General features: G+C 43.8%; 1 protein-coding gene across 3 annotated transcripts in view; it reads right to left on the bottom strand.

The window, feature by feature from the left end:
- Window positions 1-22,803, bottom strand: part of PHLPP1 (PH domain and leucine rich repeat protein phosphatase 1) — a 162,402-nt gene that overhangs the window by 55,042 nt on the left and 84,557 nt on the right. For all 3 annotated transcript variants that reach the window (XR_014222287.1, XR_014222288.1, XM_082234161.1), the window contains exons 3-4: window positions 16,820-16,945; window positions 5,062-5,228 (exon numbers count right to left, since the gene is read on the bottom strand). Coding sequence is in view for 1 of the 3 variants with exons in the window: in XM_082234161.1 (XP_082090287.1) it covers window positions 5,062-5,228; window positions 16,820-16,945 (293 nt within the window). In the remaining 2 variants the exon portion in view is untranslated. The remainder of the gene's footprint in view (window positions 1-5,061; window positions 5,229-16,819; window positions 16,946-22,803) is intronic.

Genomic DNA, 22,803 nt, shown 5'->3' with positions numbered 1-22,803 from the left:
GTACTCTAAAATCTAAGCTCCATCTTTGTTTCATCTCTCTCATACCTGCTCATAAACAAGAGGCCCTAAAAATTTTGGGAGTAATCCCTTCATTGTGTGAACTACACCGAGGATTCTTTTTTTACAGATTTGTTACCTCGCGATTCACTTCATAAGGTCTTATTCACTGGCCGAAGCATTGTCTCATTTCAAAGAAGGATAATAAAGGAGGTCTGTCCAACTCCCACACGAGTTGTCCACCCCGCGCAGGGCAGTGGCGCCCTCTATTCTACCACACTGAATTCATGCCTCTCTCACGTGCTAAAAATTTCCAGTGTCAAGCTTATCTGGAGAAATTTTTTTCTTTCACCTTTCCCCAACCTGAAAGAAGAGCTGTTACAATAGGATTATTCTTTTCATCACAAACATTTCTCTTTTGAACCATAAAAGGGCCTGTAATGGAATTCCTCCACAACTCTGCTCTAAATCTCAAGCCAACTTGCATGGGGTGCCCATGGAACACGGCAGTATAGCTACCATCTGAGCTGCATAGTCGTAAACTGAGATTTTAGGATTATCCATTCCTCCATTTTCCGATACAAAAGAATCACCCAAGATACCACTGAACAACGACCAGCGTTTATGAAGCTTCTAAATTTATATTGCCAACATGTCAGTGTATTCACGTATAAAAAGTGAGGGTAAGTTAAAACAAAAAGGGAGTGAAGACTCCATTCGTGGTAAGAAATATCTTAACAGCCACAATATGAGCTTCCCAAGTTTCTTAATGAACAAAATTTAGACAAAGCTGTAGCTCTGCCTTGCATTCAGAAGGTCCCTAGATTCATCTTCTGTCATCTCCAGGAATAAAAGCGTCTCCCCAGTCATGAAGGGGTTACGTTCCTGGGTACCGTGTGTATATGTGAAACAGTGCATAGTGGGGAACACCATCTAAAAAGCCTGTAAATACTTCTCTAAACCTCTGAAAAGCCACAACCGCTCCCTCCAAACCTCCTTTCTCAAACTCCAACTATCCACTGGCCTCAAAGGTCAGTGCAAAGGTTCATGGGATCGCAGTTGCAAAGGCTCCTGGAACTGCTGGCCGTTTTCCTGCTCTTTTGTACCCTTTTTCCCTTTTCCTGCACTTTTCAGGCCCTCTTTGTGCCTTTCGGCAGTTTAAATCGGATTATTTAATTTATTTCCTGGCGTTGCACAATATACAGTCATGTGCAACTCAAACACATGCAGGTAGAGAAACACCTGTATCTGCTCTCTGAAATGCTGGAGAGCTGCCGAAATTCTGTGAGCTAGATGAATCAACTGTGTAAGGCTTATCAGGTTTTTTTCATTGTAGTACTTGGGGAGTTCCCTATGAACTACAATGAAAAAAACTGATATTTTATGTTTTTCCAGCTATTCTGACCAGCAAAAACAGAACAGCCAAGACATTCAATTTTGAGTCATGCAAAAAGAAAAGTGCTATTGTTATGTCTCAATAAGTCACTAAAATGGATTGGTCAAGGGCCTCCATTTGCTTCTGGAAGGAATCAGAAGACTGAATGGTCTGGCAGATCTGCCCATCACCATGCTTACGGTCAACTGCTGATAGCTTGCTGGTGGTCCTTACTGTGGGCCACACATGCAGATAACCATAAAGGGGGTTCTCACACAGTATAGTGCTACGAACAGACTCTCAACAAGGAGAGGCCAGCGGGCAAGTTCAATTTGTGACATGGGTTGAGAGGCAAAATTACAAGGCCACTCTAATTCTCCATGGAAAAGTTCCACGGGAAGTTAATTGTGTTGTTTAAAAAGCACGCTTCCCTCAAAATTAGAGGCTAACTTGTCTCCATAGCCTGCCTTCCCTGTAAACTTTCCATTTGGAATGTTCTACTAAAAAAGAGCTCGGTGTGGCGGGTGAAACTTGCTAATCCAAGGATTGTCAGTGCGGTGACTGTAAGCCCACATGTGCCCTCTGATGCCTTCTCTAGTGCTTGAAAGAAGCATGCTCCATTTGCGATGCGTGCACGGCTGAAGTGTTTGTGGTGCCCACAACTGCTTCTCCACTTTGCAAGGTACGCCATCAGATCCCAAAAAGTTTGGCTAACATTTTGCCTTGCCTGCTAAGGACCAAGGCTATTTACGCCTTGCGCCAAGGAATTCACACAATCACGCCATGTTTTTAAGACATGTATAATGCTTTTTGAGCACATCAGCAACCTTGCCAAATGGAAAAGCTCAGCTCAATCTTGCTTGCGTGATTGAAGGATACAGGCGCCACAATCCATTCTACTCTTGATATTTCAACATGGGCTCCCTATCGGTCTCTCGCGGCACAGGCCGCTGCTACGCTGCATATTAACCTGAGTGAGATTTTCCCCATTGCAGCAGGGTTATGCTTACCCAGAGATAATGCCCAAGGGATATAATGTACCTCACGCACAGCAACAAAGGCCTGATTGCTTTCTTTTCATAGCAGACAAATGGCCGCAGATGAGAGATCAAACCAGGAGCGCGTCCAAATTGCAAGCGTTTTGCTCAATAGATAATAGAACTTTTGTGCTCTCCAAAAGGAGAGTCTAAAAGATAAGAGAGGATGGGCAGATTCAAGAGGGACTTTATTAATGCAAATAATATGAACCGAATATGAACTGTCTATATTGAGGCAGACCACTGGTACCTTTAGGTCAGTATTTTCTACTCTACATTGACTGGCAGTGGTCCTTCAGGATTTCAGATGGCAGAGATCCCCACCCTTTTATGGTTTTGTGCAAACTGGTTCTCAGAAATGCTGTCAAGCACATACAGGGGCGATAAGCTCCCCAGTGTACATTTCACAGGAGGGTTCCGCCGCACGTACAGGGAAGACACATGGTCTTAGAGTTAAACTGTGAATATCACAGCAAAGGAGGCTCTCTCCTGGCTGCATGAGGGGAAAGGTCAGAGAATGCCGGCCCTGGGGGATATTTTATACACGGACCGATTACATACTCCAGCCAGAACACACTGCTCAACACACCCCTTCCTTGGAAAAAAGGGGAAAGGAATTTTTGCTGATAAGCAGCCACAGCACAAACCGGCACCCGATAACCAGCAAATGACAAGACACGACTGTTATCGTTGAATGAAGCCGCTGGAAACTGATAGTTCTGAGAATCACTTGGAATTATACTGAGAATTCCCAATGGAATTCTGCCGGGTCACATTTGGGGAGGCCAAAGGCACGTCTCTGTTCATGAAAGTGTTTTGTTTGTTGGAGCAGCTGCTAGTTTTGTGGCTGTTCTGGCTTGAAATCTTGACAGTTTTTTACTATCATTTTTATTTGTTTTAATTGCTAGTAATGGCCACAAGAACCTTGTACTCGACCGGTGGGGGTATGGCAGGAGATATAAGATCAAATGGGCTTGCGACTTATCCCCAACCAAAGTACTGCTGTTCAGGATAGCAGCAAGCCAGACCTGCCCTCCTCTAAGGTAATATTGAGCCAAGAAGAAGAAGAAGAAGAAGAGGAGGAGGAGGAGTTTGGATTTGATATCCCGCTTTATCACTACCTGAAGGAGTCTCAAAGCAGCTAACATTCTCCTATCCCTTCCTCCCTCACAACAAACACTCTGTGAGGTGAGTGGGGCTGAGAGACTTCAGAGAAGTGTGACTGGCCCAAGGTCACCCAGCAGCTGCATGTGGAGGAGCGGAGATGCGAACCCGGTTCCCCAGATTACGAGACTACCGCTCTTGACCACTACACCACACTGGCAAGTTCACTCTTCCTCTTCCCCCACCCAGTTTCTGATCTTTTTCCCAAATGGACCCTCAGCATTTTGTAGTTCTTGGGAGGTCATGGAGCATGCTCATTACCTAAGGCTTTTGCCTCTAATCCTTTCAACACCCAACCACCCAATTTCACCATTAGAGGAAACATTTTTTTTTAAAATTGAAACAAATCCATAAACAAAACCATACTATGCTGAACTGAGATTTGCTCGTGGCTATATCACATAAGGCATAATGTAAGTAGCAGAAATTTGAGTACCTGGCTTGCACACTTATAGACAATATATACACCTGTGTTTATTCTGCATGCTTTATTTTGGTACACGCAGGTCAGTTTATGGACTTCCTGACATCTGATCATGTAAATATCTCCAAGTCAGACAAAGGATGAAAGCACGACTCTTCGTAGCATTTTTACTTTCTTTGGCCACCAACCCAAGCAATGTTATGAAATGCCTTCTACCCTTTATGCCCTCTTTTAACCAGCAGTGAGACATTTGAAGGCGGGCGTGAGGAATGGCAATGCCCCCTCACGGTGTTGGCATTTTTTCACCGCTCCTATGTGTCGCTGATGCTTTTAACCAAATAACTCTCTCTCCATCCATCACAACCAAATATGCATAGCTGTATAACAGTTGTCCCCTTGTACGACGGCAGGAGAAAGCAAAGTATAATATTTGGACCAAATGCTGTACACGTTAAGTTTCAACAGAGTTTTGACAGGATTCTTCAGTCATCTGCTCCTGTTTTATATTATTTTGTTGGGGGGTGTTAGGTGTATAAATTGGATAGTACCCTCAGATTTAGAACTAACCATTTGCCTGGGAAAACTGTGATATGGAAGAACTGCCTTCAGAAGAGACCACCAGGGCAGCAAGCCTTTTAAATGGGAGAGAGTTGGTTCTTTCTCTCTTGCAAACTGTCAGAAATGACCAACAAGCCAAGCCGGCTAGGACAAAAAAAATATTATGTGGGCCAGCAACAATTTGTCATTTTCTTTGCAATAGTGATGAAATCAAGCACCTCTAGGGAAGATTCTCCACCCACTTTTGGCAAGGCCCTGTACCCAGAGAGGAACGCACCCACTGTTAAGATACTCTTGCATCAGTGAATTCCCACGACACCATCGTGTTATGTAAAAACTGGGCAAGGCTCTTTTGAATGACAGTTGGGGACGCCCAATTAGGTCCCGCGGAATCTCGAAAGGGAACAAAGCTGGAAGCTTCTGAGGAGCTGATTCAATCCATTCTAGACAACAGTGAAAAAACGGGAACACAAATCATTTTTTTGTTTTAGCTATTGTTAATGTACCTTTGTAGCTCGTTCAGTCCCCTGGCTGTGGATGGGCTAGGGTTCAGCCTTAGGAAGTTTTGCTTCAGATTGAGATGAGTGAGGTCCTGGCTATAGAAGAGGTTGGCAGGGAGATCCTCCAGGCTGCAACATGAGAGATCCACTGAGCTTATTCGCTGCGATGCAATCTACAATGAAACAAGGAACCACAACATTAAAATCAACGAAACACGAGCATTTGGCTTCTTGCTTGACCTGGGGCACTTCCTGTTGTAGTGTTATCTGCTATATCTTAATGGAATACCTGTTTATGTGAGTGAGTGAGTGAGTGAGTGAGTCAGTCAGTCAGTCAGTCAGTCAGTCAGTGTGTGTGTGGTAAGCCCATGAATATAGTAATTGGTCACCCCAATTCACGCATCACGAATACAGTACATTTTGCAAAAACATGCCCCCAGGGCCTGGAGAGTCCTCTAAACCAGTGGCTCCCAACCTTTTAGTTATGGCAACCCACAAGTCCAAATTTATTTACTATTGTGACCCATCAATTTTCGCTTGCATTTTAGCTGCAATTTTGCCTATGCACATTCAAGCAAAAATTTGCGCAACTCTCCTATTAATGTGGAATTTGTTGAAAGATGTCAGAGTGCCTGTGCGTCAGAGGCAAAGCTGTAAGAATCACTCAAAACAACTCCCTGCATGAGCACCTTAGGGCAAACCATCACTGGATCTGCCGCCATTGGTCATAGAGCACTTCCCAAGTGTTAAGATGCAAGACTCAGGCTTTTCTGATATTCGGTTACAAGTTTCAACAAAGTGTTATTTTTTGTTGTTGGCATATTATAAGAGTTGTCCATCATACCAGCACATCACATCGGTTCAAAAAAACCACCATTCTATTTATAAAGCCCACGACCCACTTGCTCAGGCTATGTGACCTACAGGTTGGGAAACTCTGATTTAAACCTCAGAGAAGGAAGAATGCAGAGTCAGAAAGGTATACTTCCCCCTTTTTCTTTCCTTCCCCCAAATATCATTATTTTAGATTTCTAGCCTGTCTCTCAGGGTAAAAGAGAAACCTGGTGAAGAGGGAATATTCAGGGCAAAATAACAGAATCTTCACATACTAGCTAGTGAACTTACTAATTGCTGGACGCCTACAAGTTAGGATACAAGGATTCCATTCTCTGTGCATAATGAAAATACTGATCCAGAGAAAAAGGCTATTTCAGGAAGGTCAGCAGAGTATGTCCTGACTGGGGGAAAAGGAAACAAAGGCAGAAAAAGATAGCCCACCATGCTTGCCCCCATCGCAAGGTTATACAGATCTTTCAGCTATTCATTCCAGCACCAAATAAAGCCATGCTGCTCACTTGACGTTTTTACTGCGGCGGCTTTTTAAAACCTCAGCTAAGAATATAATCAAACGAATCATCTAAATTGGACAGAAATGAAAAGGCGAAGTAATACTAATGGCTTTGCAAGCCGTACCCAGGGAAAACAGGCAGGAGTTCATTGCTCTGGAGAACTTAATGGCTGAACATTGGCAGTGAGAGAGGCTGGCTGGGTTTGACTGGGCTATTTGAAAAACAAAGATTCCCAAGAAGAGACAACTTAATCCTGTTGGCTTTTTGCAGTATAGTAACGCTGCAGAGAGCTTGCTGGGGAGATCATGCATTAAAAAGAAAGGACTCAAAAAGTACTTAAAGGTTTTAATAAGAAAAACAAAAACTCCATTTACACTAAATACATCAACAAACCAGACCCAACCACCAACCCATCCCCCAGGGTAATGGGAGAGCTAGGTGTTGCTCCTTATATACTCTACCCAAATGCTGACACGCCTTAATCAAATACAACTCAGCAGCACCTGCTACGTTTCACAGCTGTAAAGCTGGGTCTCGTTATCTTGCTCTGGCCCCTTAAAGACATACACATGGAGTGGAACAATGATGAACCTTTACATTTAAAGAAACCATTCAACAAATCCAAACTGCCCAAGTTAGAGAGGCATGGTCACAGGAACACTGGGCTCTAATATAGGGTATTTCAAGCACTTTTATATGCTTTATCCTGGTAATTCTCACAATAGATAGCAGTGTGAATCAGGTCAGCCTTAAATTTCCCACACTTTAAAGGAGGGTCTCAAAAGAGAGGTGGTGGCTTGATTCAGGTCTGTCTAGTAATAAACAACAACAACAACAACAATTTATACCCCACCCATCTGGCTGGGTTTCCCCAGCCACTCTGGGTGGCTTCCAACAAAATATTAAAATACAATAGTCCGTCAAACATTATGAGCATCCCTAAACAGGGCTGCCTTCAGATGTCTTCTAAAAGTCTGGAAGTTGTTTTTCTCTTTGACATCTGGTGGGAGGGCGTTCCATAGGGCGGGTGCCACTACCAAGAAGGCCCTCTGCCTGGTTCCCTGTAACTTGGCTTCCCACAGTGAGGGAACTGCCAGAAGGCCCTCGGTGCTGGACCTCAGTGTCCAGGCAGAACGGTGGTGATGGAGACGCTCCTTCAGGTATACTGGACCGAGGCCGTTTAGGGCTTTAAAGGTCAGCACCAACACTTTGAATTGTGCTTGGAAACGTACTGTAATCCTGGTCCGATAAATCATACTTATTTCAGAACAGGGCCAAGGAATTCATGACTCAGGAGATCGGAACCAGATTCTTCCTGGCTCTTGGCAACTTACACCGTACTACATAAGCTTTCAAGTTACTGAGGTATGGAGGTGGGACACTTCTACCCATTTATGGAGCAGTTGATGAAAGGAAAACCGTTCTCATTTTAGCTCCAAGGAAAAAGCAAGCAAGCAAGAACAAGAATTCACATTTCTTAAAGACATTCCCCACCAGTATAGAGAATTTTCACACCTCACACACTAAAAAGGCCCTATTTGAGTGTATGAATGAATGTTGTGAGATGATGGTCCCAACTGGGACTGGGAAGCAAGATAAAAACCAAAACAGAACAAAGGTTAGAAAGCAGAAGGCACAGCGCCTTTCAAATCAAATACATGTTCCAGCCAATGCACATTTTCCATTTGGCAAAGAGATAGCGGAATATGCATGGGAAATCAAAAAGTGTGATTGCACAAGCAACACAGTTGAGCATTAATTTTGGGGGATGGGTATTATTGGGTTGTGGTTTTTATTTTGATTATATATATATAATTCATTTTGCACTTTTCAAAAGCTGCGCTCATATTTAACCACCATCAATGAAAATTTGCTCTGTACAAATCTATATACTATTTGTGTATCACTCAGAAGGCAGTAGCTGAAAGCCCCACTTTAGAAGCCAATTCTAGAGTTTTAACACGGGCAGGAATTACGTGAAATGGGAAAGACAAATCTTCTTTGCTAGCCAACAAAACATAGCAGGGGGTGTGTACTAGCGTTTAAGGCATGGGTACGCAAACTAAGGGCCAGGGGCCGGATCCGGCCCAATCGCCTTCTGAATCTGGCCTGCGGACGGTCTGGGAATTAGCGTGTTTTTACATGAATGTGTCCTTTTATTTAAAATGCATCTCTGGGTTATTTGTGGGGCATAGGAATTTGTTCGTATTTTTTTTCAAAATACAGTGGTACCTCAGGTTACATACGCTTCAGGTTACATACGCTTCAGGTTACAGACTCCGCTAACCCAGAAATATTACCTCGGGTTAAGAACTTTGCTTCAGGATGAGAACAGAAATCGTGCTCCAGCAGCAGGAGGCCCCATTAGCTAAAGTGGCACTTCAGGTTAAGAACAGTTTCAGGATAAGAACGGACCTCCGGAACGAATTATGTACTTAACCCAAGGTACCACTGTATAGTCTGGTCCCCCACAAGGTCTGAGGGGCAGTGGACCGGCCCCCTGCTGTAAAAGGTTGCTTAAACACAATAGAATCCTTCTGCTAAAAATGGTACCTGCCACCCCTGGTTTTTTGGTAAGCACTGCTGGGGTTTTTTTTTGTGTGTGTGTGTTTTTAAAGTGCTGCCTAAGCAGACAGCGCTTTTGAATTTATAAACAAGGGTTTAAAAACAGTTAATCTAACAAATGAACTTGCTCGGTTTTCGGACCCATGCGCCCATTTGGAAATCTGTCATTGGCATCGCAAAATACCAATTAACAAGAGGAAAAACTGGGGGTTTTTCAGCACCCCACCCCCACCCCGACACCACTGCTATTCCAAACAGGAAATACATTTACGCATACTATAAACCAAATGAAACTCAAGCAATGTTCCAGCTAAACATCAGGAAAAACTTTCTGGCGGTAAGAGCTTTTTGACAGAGGAACGGTCTCCCTCGGGAGGTTGTGGACTCTCCTTCCTAAGAGGTTTGTAAGCAGAGATTGGATGGCCATCTGTCATGGATGCTTTAGTTGAGATCCCTGCATTGCAGGGGATTGGACTAGATTACCCTCAGAGTCCCTTCCGACTCTACCATCCTTTGATTCAAATGTACAAAAACAGGCTACCCCCTCAGAACAAGCCATTGATTAAAGCCGTGAGAGCTGGACCATAAAGAAGGCTGATTGCCGAAGAATTGATGCTTTTGAATTATGGTGTTGGAGGAGACTCTTGAGATTCCCATGGACTGCAAGAAGATCAAACCTATCCATTCTGAAGGAAATCAGCCCTGAGTGCTCATTGGAAGGACAGATCCTGAAGCTGAGGCTCCAATACTTTGGCCACCTCATGAGGAGAGAAGATTCCCTGGAAAAGACCCTGATGTTGGGAAAGTGGAAGACAGGAGTGCCTGGTGTGCTCTGGTCCATGGGGGTCATGAAGAGTCGGACACAACTAAACGACTAAACAACAACAACAACAAATTTTAAAAATTGGGAGGGGTAGGGAATCTTGGTTGGAGCAAAAAGAGATGACTAATGGCCCTACAGGAAACAAAGCCAAACTTTGAGTGGTACCTTTTCATGGGGGAGAAGGATTCCTCCTGCCCCCACAACCACTTTGGAGCAGGAAGGCAGGCTCAAGCATTTCAGAGTGCGTGCAACATTGCCAACCACGTTGGTCCTAAGGTGTATTTCTAAAACTACAGGAAATCTGCGTATTACGAGCACCTAGGTGGAGCACTGGCAACTGTGTGGGTCTCAGGAGAGTGCCATTCCTAATAAAATAATGCCGGTAAATTCTGTACTAGAAGTAAAGAGGAATTCAAGAAAGCCAAGAAATGCCATGCAAGTATGATAGCAGAAAGAGGAAGCAATTGAAGCATGTTCTATTGCTAGCTTGCACTCTAAAGTGCAGAGTCTTGTAAATCATCATTATTTGAAAACCACTTGCTGTTCACCCACAGAAAGACAAAGTCATAACCACATCCTCTCTAGATAATTTCTGGGTACCGAGAATTATTTTGAGGACGGTGGCAGACTAAAAGCTATCCCGCCAGGACAGAAGTAACTCCATCTCTAGTCATAAATCTCACGTGACAAATCCAAGTTTCTTTGCATGGCGTGTAGAAGCACCAAAACAGGACAGGGAAGTGGGGCACACTTCATCTTTCCAGAACAATACAGGTGGTGGTGGGAAAAGAAGGTTTAGAGTTCAGTTGGTAGAGCATGAGACCAGTGGCGTAGCGTGGGTTGTCAGCACCCGGGGCAAGGCAAGTAATTTGCGCCCCCTAACCCGTGGATTTGCGCACCCTAACCCGTGGATTTGCGCACCCTAACCCCCAGATGTTGCGCCCGGCCCCCCCCTGCACCCCCCACGCTACGCCACTGCATGAGACTCTTAAGCTCAGGGCCGTGGGTTTGATTCCCATCGTGGGCAAAAGATTCCTGAACTGCAGGGGGTTGAATAAAATGACTCTTAGGTGCCGATTTGAACCCCTGAAATTCTGTGACCTCTTAATTTTGTAAAAAAAATGCGTCCTTCAGAAACACAGTTTGAAGCCAATGCATCCAAAAACATGGTCCACAAAAATGAAAACTGAAAAAGTGCCATTTGCAAAAGTGCCAATTCTATACCTTGCCTCTGTTGCTAAAGATTCTACAAGTCGTCTTCTCGGACTCGAACTCCCATTCTTTCTGACCACTGGCCATGCTGACTGAGGGAGTCTATCAATGTCTGAGAGATTTAGGTTCCCCATCCCTGATAAAAACAATGTACTATGGTCCTACAGCTTGCCCTCCCACCAGGAAGATCAGGGTGGAGTACATAGAAGTCATCCCATTTTAACAATCACTACCTGAGTTTGTGGCCAAGTGGAAACCTGAACTCACACCTCTTTGGGTCAAGCGACTGTAGGACATTCCCCGACACAAAGTTGTGGTGGCAACAGATTTGATCTCACTGGTTTAAACTACGTAGGCTAAATAAAAAAACTGTTTTAACTGTCAAATGAAAGTATGTGGCTTTCTTGTCAGCATTCCTTTAAGAAAACATATATAAAATCTAACTGAGCAGAAAATTACAAGTTGACAGGAACATATGCATGACCTTGCTTCATAAAATCAGAACCTGTCAAGTCTTGTAAAAGCAAACGTTACAATTAAGGAATTGTATCTCACATTAAACGCTTCTTTTTACATAAATAGCCAGGGAAACGGCCACAAAAATCACATCATTCAGTCCCAACTTTGCCTCCACGTTTCAGGCTCCTCAATAAAAACAGTGTCTAGTTTAGGAGAAAGGAAGACCTGAAGACTTGCCACATTTTGTACTATCAGTTAATGGTTTGACAGATGACACATACCCTCCAAGAAACCCCTCATTAGTAACAGAGCTTCAGTTTGGGGGACAAATTGTCTTAGTCCATTGCATTACAGAAGAAGGAGGAGGAGGAGGAGGAGGAGGAGGAGGAGGAGGAGGAGGAGGAGGAGAAGAAGAAGAAGCATCTTATAGGCCCCCAGAGGACGTCTAGATGTTGAACTTACAACTCCCATTACCTCTACTGGCCATGGTGTCTGTTATAAGAAGAGGAGGAAATCTAGTTGTGGCATGTAGCCTGCTATTAAATTTGACAGGTGTCAATCACATGCAAGCATTGCAAAGGGAAATCCTCAAACTGGTCCCATCAGTTATTATCCCAGTGACCTCCCCCTCAGTACTTTCTTTAACAAACTAGAAGGGTTATTCATTTAACCTATGATCATTTTTATGGTCTGCGCCCCTGCCCAACTGTGAAATGATTTACCCTTGGGTGGGCTTTCCTCAAATTACAATGTATTGATATTCTCAGGCATGAAGGTGAACCTTTTCTCTCCCGCAAAAGAAGAATTGTTCACATGTTCCCAATAAATTTGCCAAGACAAAAGTTCACTGTCCCCTTAACCTTGACTATCTGCAGGCAGCACAAGCAAACTCCCATCTCTGTTGCAAGTGAACATGAAGCAAAAAAAAAGAACTGCACTGTTTGAAGGCAGCATATTTGCGCAATGTAAGGAATATATATAAACTGTATGTAGCAAGAACCAAACGATTATTACATCAATGGCAGTTTGGCTGGAGAAACAGTTTCTAATCGGTGTGCCCCATCACGGAGCTTGTTAAAAGCTGGGAGTGTGGAAATGCATCTCTCAGTAGTAAAAGATTCACCATTCACCGCTTTCAACCAAGGATGGAGTCACTTCCCTATGGGGACCTCAATACCATTTAGATCCAGGAATCATATGGGCAGGGCATGCCTTCAGCTTAGCTCCTTACTATCCCCAAAAACCCCTGAAGATCATGGCCACTGGGCCCATCACCTCCTGGCAAATAGAAGGTGAAGAAATGAAGACAGTGAAAGATTTTACTTTCTTGGGCTCCATGACCACTGCAGATGGTGACAGCAGCCACGAAATTAAAAGAGGCCTGCTTCTTGGGAGAAAAGCAATGACAAACCTAGACAGCATCTTAAAAAGCAGAGACATCACCTTGCCAACAAAGGTCCGTATGGTTAAAGCCATGGTTTTCCCAGTAGTGATGTATGGAAGTGAGAGCTGGACCATAAAGAAGGCTGATTGCCAAAGAATTGATGCTTTTGAATTATGGTGCTGGAGGAGACCCTTGAGAGTCTATGGACTGCAAGAAGATCAAACCTATCCATTCTGAAGGAAATCAGCCCTGAGTGAGAGCTGGACCATAAAGAAAGCTGATTGTCGAAGAACTGATGCTTTTGAATTATGGGCTCTTGAGAGTCCCATGGACTGCAAGAAGATCAAACCTCTCCATTCTTCAGGAAATCAGCCCTGAGTGCTCACTGGAAGGAGAGATCGTGAAGCTGAGGCTCCAATACTTTGGCCACCTCATGAGAAGAGAAGACTTCCTGGAAAAGACCCTGATGTTGGGAAAGATTGAGGGCACAATGAGAAGGAGGACGAGATGGTTGGACAGTGTTCTCGAAGCTACCAGCATGAGTTTGACCAAACTGCGGAGGCAGTGGAAGACAGGAGTGCCTGGCGTGCTCTGGTCCATGGGGTCACGAAGAGTCGGTCGATTGGAGTCCAGCAATATCTGGACCAAACAATTCCCCACTCTGATCAAGGACATGGCAATCCAGGTCTAGATACCGTCCGTCCCCCAATCACTTGCCCCCCCAAACACAGACGACTCTTTCTCCCCATGTCCAAGTGCTCATTAAAAAGTAAATTTTAGAGATGACACAACTACACACAAATCTCAACATTTCTCTACACAGTCCAATAGCTCTCTAAATATATATTTAGCAAGAAAAGGAACTGGTGGGGTGGGGAAGAGTTTCAATCACTGAACTGTATTCACTTACGGCACAAATGCAAATATACACAAAGGGATGGATTCTAGAACAGGACGCATGTGCGAATAGCAAAGCCATGAACCACAAATATATTTCAGTCACATTCGTGGCAACTTGCTCAACCTTCTTAAGTTTCATTCGTCCCCTCTAACGCATCCCAACTCATGTATACAATACATGGGCCTGTGTATAATATTTGAGCACTAGGTAAGAGGAAGGCGGGGAACCTTCTTATGAGGAAAATGAAGGTGAGCAGGGCTTTCTCTCCAATTCCAACAGGTGGGCGCCATTGCCATTGTAAGAGGACAAGGGAGGCGTCCATGTTGAGTTCTGGCACCCCTTTTTCTAGAAAAACAGCACTTAAGGTGAGCCTAGTGTTAACCACTGACATACAGTTAAGAGGTATGTAAAATTATGAAACAAAGATGAAATAATTATATCTCAAAACAAGTAAAATAATGAAATAAAGAATGAAGAGGAACAACAAGCAACCATCCTCATCCACAGTCAATGGCCTCAAGTTATTGGGGCTACCACTTCACTACACATTTAGGGATCCCAGTGCTATTCAACAACAGGGCAAGAAGTGGTTCCTGCGGCCTTCCCTAAAGGTGAGCAGAAAGAGAGATTTAGAGGGCACTGGGGTGTCTTGCCTTGTACTAGCGGACAAATTGCTGAATGAATTCCCATCTCTCTCGGGAATGTGATAGGTGGCTGCAGATTACTCATTATTGTCGTGCACTTCCTATGCACTCCCAGAACCCCTTATAACTTCCAGGCCCTGTATAAAAAGGTCAACAGTGTCTTAATACTGTAACAGGAATGGAGGGTTTCCAAGTAGTTGAATGCACACTGTAGTAAGTTACGGCTGTCTGTATTGACTCTCTATTCACCCATCACAAAAGAAAAAAACTCACGGGGCAAGAGACTGAACAGAATTACTAGACAGCCTCCCTTTTCTCCTCCTCCTTCTGCTTACAACTTAGACACCCACAAACTTAGACACCCAAATCCAACAAACCACAAACATTTCGATACTATCAAGTCATTTGTCTTAAAATGTCAAGTCACACGGTCACCACACAATCCAACAGAATTTGTGGGAAGCACAAGCGAATTGGCTTGCATGGTTTTGCCAAATCCTGGGCTCTGTTGTGGTGAGCAAGTTTATATGGCATCAGCATGCAAAGAAAAGAAGATGTCAACTGCGACTTGCATGGAGATTTGAGCTTACACTGGCAACTTTCCCAACGCAGCTGAACAAAGAGTAAGAGAAGGCACAGGGTGGTACGCAGTAATCTCATGCAATCAGTATTTTTTTCTTCTTCACTCAATCTTCCCCATACTTCTAAACTTTTATTATTTTTATGCTGCTTCACTCTAATTTAGATCTGCCTTAATTTCCAAGACAAGCTGTTGGAAATAAGGAGACAACTGCTCTCCCAGAAAGAGGATAACCAGAACTAATGAGCAGCTTTCATTTTGGAGCACACAATTACAATCAAGTTGAACGCGACAGTGAGGGGAGGGGAAAACCAAGGGGGGGGGTCTCTTGTGTGGCTGAGGTGCTTCCACCCAGCACTGCTTCTACTTGTTCAGTTTGCAAAGGAAGAAAAGGAAGCAAGCAGGCAAAGTGAGAGAGGAAGAAGACGGGAAAACAGCAAGGATACACAGGCCACGCAAATGTCACATTAAGACAGCTGCCACCATTGAGCTTCTGGGAGTGAGTGAGTGAGTGTGTGCGAATGCACCATTAAGTTTCCACATGTAGAAGCCTATTTCACATTGAAACAGTCTAACCGTCTTAAACCGTCAACTGCAATCCTCTTGATTACAATTACTCTCTATCACAATGTGTCATGGAAAATTATAGGAGTGTTCCATCACAACGCGCCTCAGGTTCAGAATTTGTTTACTTTTGTCCACAGTAGGCTAGTACACCCACTCACAAACCCCTCTCTGCCTTCCTTCCAGGCAAACTGGAAGCATCAATGGCACATTCCAACCATTGGGGGGGGGGACGACCACTCAGTGTGGGTGCAACTTGTATGGAACAATCCCAGTGATGTTTTTGTGCTGATTTTGTCCTCATATGTTATACACCGCCTTGAAATGTTTCAATAAAAATGCCGATTATAAATATGTAGATAAACAAGCAGAATGTTGACAGGAACCACCACCTAAAGTCTGTGAGAGTGTGGCACTCCATTTGCTACTACTTCTATTATTAATAATAATATTAAATGATCAACTGCAGTCCCAAGGCCGATTGCAACAATTTTAAATACAACATTAAAAACAACTTAGAGCAGTGTTTCCCAATTAGCTGTTTTTCAAAGCCCAAGCCATGGTCCTGTTACTTTTGAAAATTTCAATAACTCTATGGTAGTTTTTGTTATGTGGGTGGCGCCACAGACCCTCCGGGGTCCATGGACCACCAATTGGTAACCACTGACTTAGAGCAGGCATGTCCAACAGGTAGGTCGTGATCTACCAGTAGATCCCTGAACAGCTGTGGTAGATCACTGGGTCCCCAAAGAAGTTCAAAAAGTTTGCCCTGCATGCTAAGAAACTGTGCTTTTCCTCCTCTCAAAAAAAAGCTCAAAAAATTTGACCTGAACCCCCCAAAATGGGGTAGATCACTGCCAGATTGAGTAGATCGCAGTCTCATGGGAGTTGGCCACCCCTGACTTAGAGCATTTGGCCTGGGCCTATGTAAATTTTATCAAATTTGTGGCGGCAGTGGCAATAAAGAAGAATCAATCATTCTCCATTGGGGGGGCGGGGAGTGATGACTACAGTCAGAGCTGCACATACAAATTGCTGCCTGGCTGGAATAAGCTGAAGTGGTACAGCAGTTAAGAGCATGAGCTGGAAAGTCCTTCCTCCGTACCCCTCCTGGGTGGCCTTAAAGCAGCCCCCACCTGCTGCCTGTAATAGGAGGATAATAGTGTTGGTCAACGTTAACTTGGAATTGCCCACGCCACACCCATTTTGTCAATAGCGCAGGTGGTTTTTGAACAATATACTGGGTATTCTGAATAACCGGAAGAGTCCAAAGCTCGTCTTACCTTTGAAGCTTGCCGTAGCCACCGCAAGTACTCAGTGAAAGTGTCGAAACAGATGTAGTAACTCTGGCTCTGAGGTCCAGAAGAGCTAAATGCTAAACAGTGCTGGTGCTTTTTAACTTCTTCAACCTGCATTTTTAGGGGGAAGGGGGGAAAGGATTGGAAAAAATACAAAACCCAATATGAGTATATTCAACTATTTTTGATTAAATTGTTTTACTGTGTATTTCAATTAGGGGTAGTTATATTTTTAATAGATTGGTTTTATACTTGCTATTTTGCTGTTGGCTTTTGCTTGTGAACCATCCTGACTTTTCTTTTTGAAACAAACGGCAATATTTAAATACTAACAATACTTTTAAAAGATGGAAGCGGAGCCTCTGAATTAACCAGCAGCGGTGCTAAACTAAAGGGTCCTGCAAGGATTTCCTCCTGTGCAACAGGACTTCCCCCCAATCTTCTCCCCCTGCCCTCCTCCCCAGATCTGCTCCAGAGGGTTAGGGAAACCTCAAAGAAGAGATTTAGGGGGTGCACAGAGTGAGGGAGATGGAGTCCCATCAGAGAAGCAGAAATCCTCACTCTTGAAGGACCAGAGCTGCTTTGCATCCAACCTAATCAAGACTCAAAAAAAGACTCAAAGACTTCCAGTATGACAGAAAAGCGATGTGTACAACATTTAACGTTACAGTTCCCAGAGTGGCTATGTTGTTGAGGCCAAAGTAAGCCGAGAATGCCATCCTAAATCATCCAGACTCCATTCATTTGGATTTGTTAAGCGTAAGAGTTTTCAAGATCCACATAATTATGCAAAAATGTTTGATGCCATGCAGGCTACAATGCTATCCATATTTACCTGGAATTAAGCCCCACTGAATACAATGGGACTTCCTTTTGGGTAAACCCTCAAAGGATTACACTTGTCAATTTAGATACCTCTATGAACCAGGAAGTATTAGGAGGCCAAGTGGGTCTGAAAGCACAAGGTCACAGTTCTTAATACCTCGTTTCAGCTTTATAGCAAGATCTTTTAATTAGCAAGTTGTCAACACCATTCTGCCTCTTAGATTCACCACACCCTTCTTGAGGGAAACAGAGCAGCTGATATGCAAAACTGCTGGGATGCATGAAGTATAGCATGTGCTGCTAATGTATGGGGTGGAGGTGGGGAATGCTGATAAATCTGTTGCAGAGAAATCTCAATAAAAGGTTTAGTTGGTGCTTTTAAGTGCCTTTACAAGATACATTAAATACTCCTGAACATAGCTGTCAACTTACAGATTTGAAAATAAGGGACCAGCAGCCTCGAAAATAAGGGATCAGCAGCCAAAATAAAGGATTTTCCGAACACAAGTATGTTCAACTTCTGAGCCCCTCCGAGCCAAAGGCAGAAAGCCCAGCCAGCAGCCAAACGAAGCCTCAAGCGGTGGTTCCCACAGCGCAGCAACCCGGCAAAGGGGATGCAGCAAGGAAAACCACTGTCACCTCTCTGCTGGGAAGCGCTGAGCAAAAGCGAGTCCCCAGGCAACGCGGCCGATTTGATCGGCACAAGGCATGCAAGCTCCACCCCTCCAGTCATTCTCAAGACTCCTTATTGGGTGAGCAACGCAGCCAAGCAACACAGTTGGAGCCTTCCTCCTCCCTGGCCGGCAGGCAGGGAGGGAGAGGAGCTGTTTCCTTTGAAACCCGCGAAATTTAAGGGACATCATCAATAAGGGACAGCACTGGGACACAGCGCTGGGATAAGGGACTTTCCCACCAAATAAGGGACGGTTGATAGCTATGCTTCCGAAAGAATTTTGGCTTTCCCCCTAGTTTCCAAAACTGCATAAAACAGAGCTCTATCCTCTCCTAAAGCATTTGTTTAAATGAACAAGGTTTCCTGCAAGTAAGAGTTTTCTTCCTACGTCTTGTAAGACTAGAACCATTTTTAAAATAATAATTTAAAAAACCCCGAATAATTTCCAGGGAAGACTCAAATGCAATGTGTACCCTGTAAATCTTTCCAACTAAAGCAATTTAGACCTACCCATAACTATGGAGGACTGTTTTGACAAATCACAGAGCTCCACACATTGTGAAGTGTCAGGGCACATCTACACATTTCAAAGAACATGGACTGCCTCCAAAGAACAGCTGTTCCATACAGAGTCTTCCCCTCCACACACCCACAACTCAAGTTATGCCATGCCATTCTGTACGAGTTTGCACACATTGCTGGTTGCTTCTCGCAGGGAAACACTGTTGTAACAACTAGATTTATTAGACTTGCAGAGAGTTTGAAAGAAACACTAAACACAAGGGTCTGTGGGGGCAGATTTGTTCTCCTTGGTGGCAGAAAAGGGGGTGGTGAATTCACGTGTTTGTGGATACAAAAAAAAATCAGATATATTGGCAGTTCCCTCGCTGCGAGAAATGAAGTTACAGGGAACCAAGCAGAGGGCCTTCTTGGCAGTGGCACCCACCCTGTGGAACGCCCTCCCATCAGATGTCAAACAGAAAAACAATGACACCACTTTTAGAAGACATCTGAAGGTAGTGCTATATAGGGAAATTTTTCATGTACAATGCTCTGTTATGTCTTTGTATATCCTGTTGGAAGCCACCCAGAGTGGCTGGGGCAACTGAGTCAGATGGATGGAGTACAATCAATCTATTATTATTATTATTATTATTATTATTATTATTATTATTATTATTACCTATATTCTGGACCCAAGTGAAGGTGCTAGTATACAAGAGTTTTTCACAGCTTAAGTCCTCTGTATGTGAAGAAAGAAGTGAGTCATACACTTTTGCCAGCCATTACAGATTTAGTTGTGCTTAGGCATTTAGCACACACTTTTGCCGTGACTCAGGCATCGTTGGCCCAGGCTAACCCTCTGGGAGAAGTCAGTGCACTCAGGGTTCATTCTGCCCTTGGTCGTCTGCAGAGTGTACCTGCTTGTTCATATCACCGATGGAGGGTAGATTGACCCTGAAGAACAGTATGGGACAGGTGCTCCTGTTGCAATCCCATCAATCATGACTTTTGGCCATGCTAACTGGGACTGGTGCGATACCAGCAAAACCTGGAGTCCGCAGGTGCCCCATCCCTGTGTTTCTAAGGAAACACTTAAGCAACTGTATTTCTAGAATGGCACCGGTGTGGATGATGGGAGCTGTGGTTCTCATTACCAGCTGCCATCCAATAAGGGTTGTAGTTAGCTAAACCCTGCTTAGCCCTGTATACCCAAAGGAGCATCTCTACCCCCAGCATCTCTACCCCCATCATTTAGCCCGGACACTGAGATCTAGGTCTGAGGGCCTTCTGGTGGTTCTGCGAGAAGTAAAGTTACAGGGAACTAGAGGGAGGGCCTTCTTGGTAGTGGCACTTGCCCTGTGGAATGTTCTCTCATCAGATTTCAAGGAAATAAATAACTATACAACATTTAGAAGATATCTGAATTCAATCCTGTATAGGGAAGTTTTTAATGTTTTATTATGTTTTATATTTGCTGGGAACCGCTCAGAGTGCGTTTGGGGTATTAATAATAATAATAATCCTAGAAAGAATATGCAAGGGTATGTGAGGAGAAGGAAGAAGATGTGGCCAAAGATCGGAAGTTGTTAAGCCAGATGTAGAGAATACAGTGGTACCTCGGGTTACATACGCTTCAGGTTACAGACTCCACTAACCCAGAAATAGTACCTCGGGTTAAGAACTTTGCTTCAGGATGAGAACAGAAATCGTGCTCCGGCGGCGCGGCAGCAGCAGGAGGCCCCATTAGCTGAAGTGGTGCTTCAGGTTAAGAACAGTTTCAGGTTAAGAACAGACCTCCGGAACGAATTAAGTACTGAACCTGAGGTACCACTGTACAGACTAGTAATAACAAAATGCTACTATTTAACACAGTGATTTAATGACCATTAAGGCTGCTGTGTTAAATTTCATTCAAGTCCATAGGTCTAAATCAGATTAAACACATGCATATCGATGTAAATTGACTCATGCATTATAGCCTTTCTCCAATTCAGTATGAGTTGCTGTTTACACACTGAAGCATACAAAGTAGAATCAATTTGCCAGTGTGGGCTGCCTTGCAGTCCCTGCTAAAACTTTTAATAAATTCTATTCACGCAAATAATTTAAAAATAGCTACTACTGGGATGTGACCACTTCTAGCGAGAAAGATGGACTATCTGAATTGTTCAGTTGTACAGTGGTGCCTCGCAAGACGAAAAGAATCCGTTCTGTGATTCTCTTCGTCTAGCGGTTTTTTCGTCTTGCGAAGCAAGCCCATTGAAGGATTTTAGCGGCTTATCTGCTGATCGGATCAGCTGATAAGCGGCTTAGCAGCTTAGAAAAGGGGGGGGAGGGAAAAAACCAGCAGGAACTCGCAAGACATTGTCCTCTTGTGAAGCAAGCCCATAGGAAATTCGTTTTGCAAAGCACCTCCAAAACGGAAAACTCTTTTGTCTAGCGAGTTTTCCGTCTTGCGAGGCATTCGTCTTGCGGGGCACCACTGTACTGAATTGGTTATTTCTGTCATTCCTGGATTTCTTTCCTTCCCCAAAACCAAAAGCAATACAAAAAAATAAAAGTTGGATGAAAGATACAAAACCTTTTTTCTTTCTTTTTTTGCCAACCTTTAAACAAACCTTGGGCAGCTGTTTTGCAAGACTGTAATTCTGAATGCATGATTCCATTTGCCCATTAGCAGCCCACTCAACTTAGTTTGCCAGGACTGCTCAGAAACAACAATTTCACATGCCTTTTGAAAACCAAGATCTACCCAAAGATTCAGAGAGGGTGTGCAAGGAAGGTGTGCAGAGGTATAAAGGGAAATATTAATGGCTGGAGAGCACAAGACGGACCAGCAGATACATTATGTATTTCAGGGCTTTACAACCCAATTGACAGTTGAATTCTTAAAAGTTGCTTTGAAAAAATGAAACAATGCGAACATATGCAACTTGCACGTGTAACAAGAAATGAAGTAAGCCAAAGAACGAATGAAAATAAGTATCCTCACTGCCTTCTGCACAACACTGCTTTTTTGCACTGGAACGCTTGCAATTACCACCAATTCGCTGAGCACAACCAAGACAACATTTTGCCAGCAAGCTCTTGCATTCAAGGTGATTACAATCTTGCAAAGGTGAAATGCTTATTTGAATTGCTCATTTGATTCTTTATCTAGCAATTTTAAAAAAATTGACTGTGGTGGTGAATGAACTGCACAGTATGGCTGGGACCCTGACCGTCAGGTTAATTTGGTAGTGTTAATGAGATCATCAGTTACTCATAACACAACCTCTCTCCTGCCATGCCTATAATACTTTAGAGCAGGCACAAGGAACATGTGGTCCTCTCTTAGATGATGCTGGGACTCCCATTAGCCTCAGACAGCCTGGCCAACTCCCAGGGATCATGGGAGTTGTAGTCCAACTACTTCTGAGAGGGCTGCAGGCTTTAACAAGGAGTTCCTTAAGATGAAGCTAGCCTGGTGACTTAACTGCTTTCTTAATCCTCAGAGCCTCTTCAGCACAGAGAGGAACAGAGTTGTCAAAGCAGTGGCAGAAAACAGGATGCCTCTGTTATTGACTAGGCATGATAAGAACACAACAATCCTCCAACTCTGTCGGGTCAACAGAGCAGTGTGTTTTGCCTGTTGCCCTTCATCGTCAGGGTCAAAGAGTTGCTTGTTCAGGTCACAGCTCAAGACCCCCCCAACCTGGAAATCAACTCAAAGATTCTGGGCTGGAAAATAACAGCGCTACCCATGACGCCAACCCATTAAACATTACATCACCAGGCCGCCGTAAGATCAGAAGGTGCCGTTTCCAAGGCACAATGATGACGCACATACTTTTAGACAGTATTATGGCCACAAAGCCTCTGCAACGAAGAGTCAGAGATACACAGAAAATAAATTAAAAATGCAAAATGAACATGGCTTCTTAAAGCAATTCATGTACATAATTTAACAGAACATGAAGAGGAGAAA

The sequence above is a fragment of the Podarcis vaucheri genome (genome assembly GCF_965113315.1).
Source record: "Podarcis vaucheri genome assembly, chromosome: 8".
NCBI lineage: Eukaryota > Metazoa > Chordata > Lepidosauria > Squamata > Lacertidae > Podarcis > Podarcis vaucheri.
The sequence above is the reverse complement of the archived record's forward strand: the minus strand, read 5'-3'. Positions and strand labels throughout refer to the sequence as shown.